The sequence below is a fragment of the Antedon mediterranea genome, chromosome 10, assembly GCF_964355755.1.
Source record: "Antedon mediterranea chromosome 10, ecAntMedi1.1, whole genome shotgun sequence".
Taxonomy (NCBI): Eukaryota; Metazoa; Echinodermata; class Crinoidea; order Comatulida; family Antedonidae; genus Antedon; species Antedon mediterranea.
This window is the reverse complement of record NC_092679.1, coordinates 6402611-6405558: the sequence shown is the minus strand read 5'-3', so window position 1 is coordinate 6405558 and position 2948 is coordinate 6402611. Positions and strand designations below refer to the sequence as shown.

Genomic DNA, 2948 nt, shown 5'->3' with positions numbered 1-2948 from the left:
TAAACTAATTAATTAATTTATAGATCTGTATGAAAATACATAATACGTAAATTGTACAATATATATAACTACAAAAATAAAAACAGAACAACAAAAATACAGGATAGGCCTAATAAATAAATAAAACATACAGACATCCTCATTGAGATGTCTGTAGCAATTGTTTACTATATTAATCAATTAGTTGAGAGAGGTAATGCTGATAGTGACATTGTAGATCTAGTAACCTATGCTTTCATTAAGTATTTTTTACAATAAAAATCAAAGATTTTTCCTAATGTTTCATTTTCAGTGAATAAATTGTCTAGCATAAAGTGGTGTTTTAATTCCTGAGGTCCACAATTAAAATTATCCCGGACATACTTAATTATTGTCTAACAGAGTTTAATGAAGGACATTTAAATAAAAAATGGTTTACTGTTTCTTTTTCGTTAGTAATGTACACATCTTCATAATCCTGTGTTATGATTTGACCAGGATTGTCTACGACCCTCAAGATCTAGAGAGTTTGATCTTGCTTTAAATTTTAAATTGATACTCTTAAAATTAGTTTTATCTAACAAATATTGTTCAAGGTTTGGTTCCTTTATACATAGTATATTCCGTTATTAACGTTATTTTGCATGGAATTTCGTTTTGCTTTGGGCCTTTGAAAACCACTCGTTATGATCAACTTGTTTATTATTTTTCCTAAATGGCTTTATCCAGTTAGTAGATGGTTCTTCATTAAATTTTTCTATAAAATTTGTTTTATTTAAAATATCTTTAGTTAATATAGTAATATTGTTACAAAATCTTGGCATTCCCTAACACAGTACCTAATAATAACATGCCTTATAAAAAGTACATGCATTGCTAGTTTTTGATGTTCTGTATTGTTCCTTGTAGTTTGTACTGTAGGTTACATTAACAGAACAATTGTATTGTCTTCATTCAATAGACACCCTTCTCTACATAAAACATAATACACCACACCCCTATCATAATAATGGTATAGTACATAATAAGTCGAGGTGGCCGAAAACGGCACCTGATCCGAAGATTTATTTTTTCCTTTTTTAGTTTGAAAACACTGGAAATTTACATTAAAAACAATCGTCATTGTCACTGAAAAGTGACCACATTGCCATTGGTAGGGGGAGGAAAACGAACCCGGGAAAACATCATATAGTATTGTTATGTTTTGTCGAGAAAAAAAATTTGTCTATGTATGTCTGATTTATGGAACAAATAAATAACAGGTGATTTGATCATTATTAACACACAAAGAAATGCTTACGAGTGACATGAGGAAAATAGGGTTTCCGTGTAATTAGATACAAGCATCTTTACATCTCCGGCTGCCGTTATCCAGTCGCGTCGTGGTGTAGTGTGTAAAACGAAAACCACACTCTGTGTAGTGTGTACTCGTGCCAAAGAATATTCTTTGGTCGTGCATACTGCGTGGCTCTCTCTCCTCCGATCCCATCCACCACCCTCTTTCTATATCCCGTCACTGCGGCGAGACTATTACAGTCCTGTAGGTTGTAGCCAGCCTAGACTGGAACTTTTAAAAGCCTTTTAGTTTGCCTACCTAGGCCTAGCCAATAATAGAGGCTAACTAGGCCTAGTAGGATAGAATAAAGGCGCGCCTAGCTAGGCCTATACTATCTAGCCTAGCACTCTAAGCTAGGCCTAGCCTAAACTATATTGAGGGCCTAGGCCTAGCCTACATTACATCCTACTGCTAGGCTTACAAGATTATTCATTATTAGTGGATGGCCCGGGCCTAGGTATGCTACAGTAGAGGTAGGCCTATACATACAGCGTCCTGACCGCCCAACCAACCTTGATACGATACAAAAAAGCGCCCGGAGATTGCTGACGATTAACATTTTTAAGACCATTTTTATTAATAATAACACATTTTTAGATTTATGGCTTTGGATTGGCATGCAGTATTTTCAGCCAAAGTTTTTTTATTGTTTAAATATATTCATCAATTTTATTATAAATTTAATATTGCTAGATTGATTTACCGAAGGTGGACTTGGAGGAAAAGAAGGCGTAATGTGTGAAGATGCGACGTGCAAGTTTACTTTGTAAATTAGTTTGCGGTCTGATGATGTCACTGATAACACGCGCAGGACTTGCAGCAGAAGCCACAAAAGTCATGACAAAATATGAAACGGTTGCCGCGGCAAACTACAAACACTATACGCTGGGGAAGTTTAATGGCAATTTAAAGATCATCTTGAACACAATAGATGGTGATGCTGACTTGTATATCAAAGAAGGTCAAGAAGAGAAAGCGAACTTTGAAAATTATGACATAAGCTCGGCAACATGTGGCTATGACTACATTGATATACCTGCAAGTCTATCAAAACCGCTTTCGATTTCAGTGTACGGGCATCCAACTTATGATAACAGCACTTTTGAGTTGAAAGTAATAACATACAGATTAGATAATGATGACAGTTTTGTTCATGATGATGTTGTTGACGACGACGAAACAAGGGGTTCACTTCTTATGATGATTCTGGAATTTATTTTTGAGATTCTCTTTGATGTACTCGTTTAATTTGATAACATTTCTTGTTTTGATTTACGTGCTTTTAGTTAAAAAAAATAATCCTTTAACAATTTCAATTAAAGTAGATATGGGTAAAATTATTTATGACGAGCAAGAGTGTGTAATAATAATTAATAATACGCACTCGTGCACGTCAGAAATAATGTATTATTATTTATTAATTAACAGTAATAATTGGTTTCGGTATTATAAAATTTTCATAAAATTTAAACAGACGTTTCTGGTTTTAAGCCCTCAAAATGTAGTGGGAGGTTATTTGACCAATCACAAGCAATGGATTATCCAAATTGTCTTTTGTGATTGGTCAAATCAATTGCATCCTACTAAGAACAAATCTTTAGGAATGCAACGTAATGACTTAATATTAGTAAAA

The 2948-nt window shown here is 33.9% G+C and overlaps 1 protein-coding gene across 1 annotated transcript; it reads left to right on the top strand.

Annotated features, from left to right (window-relative positions):
• Positions 1 to 2152: 2152 nt before the first annotated feature.
• On the top strand, positions 2153 to 2563 carry LOC140060947 (UPF0669 protein v1g209471-like). The gene has a single exon (XM_072107322.1). It carries the CDS (start codon positions 2153 to 2155, stop codon positions 2561 to 2563), a length of 411 nt encoding a protein of 136 aa, XP_071963423.1.
• Positions 2564 to 2948: the final 385 nt, after the last annotated feature.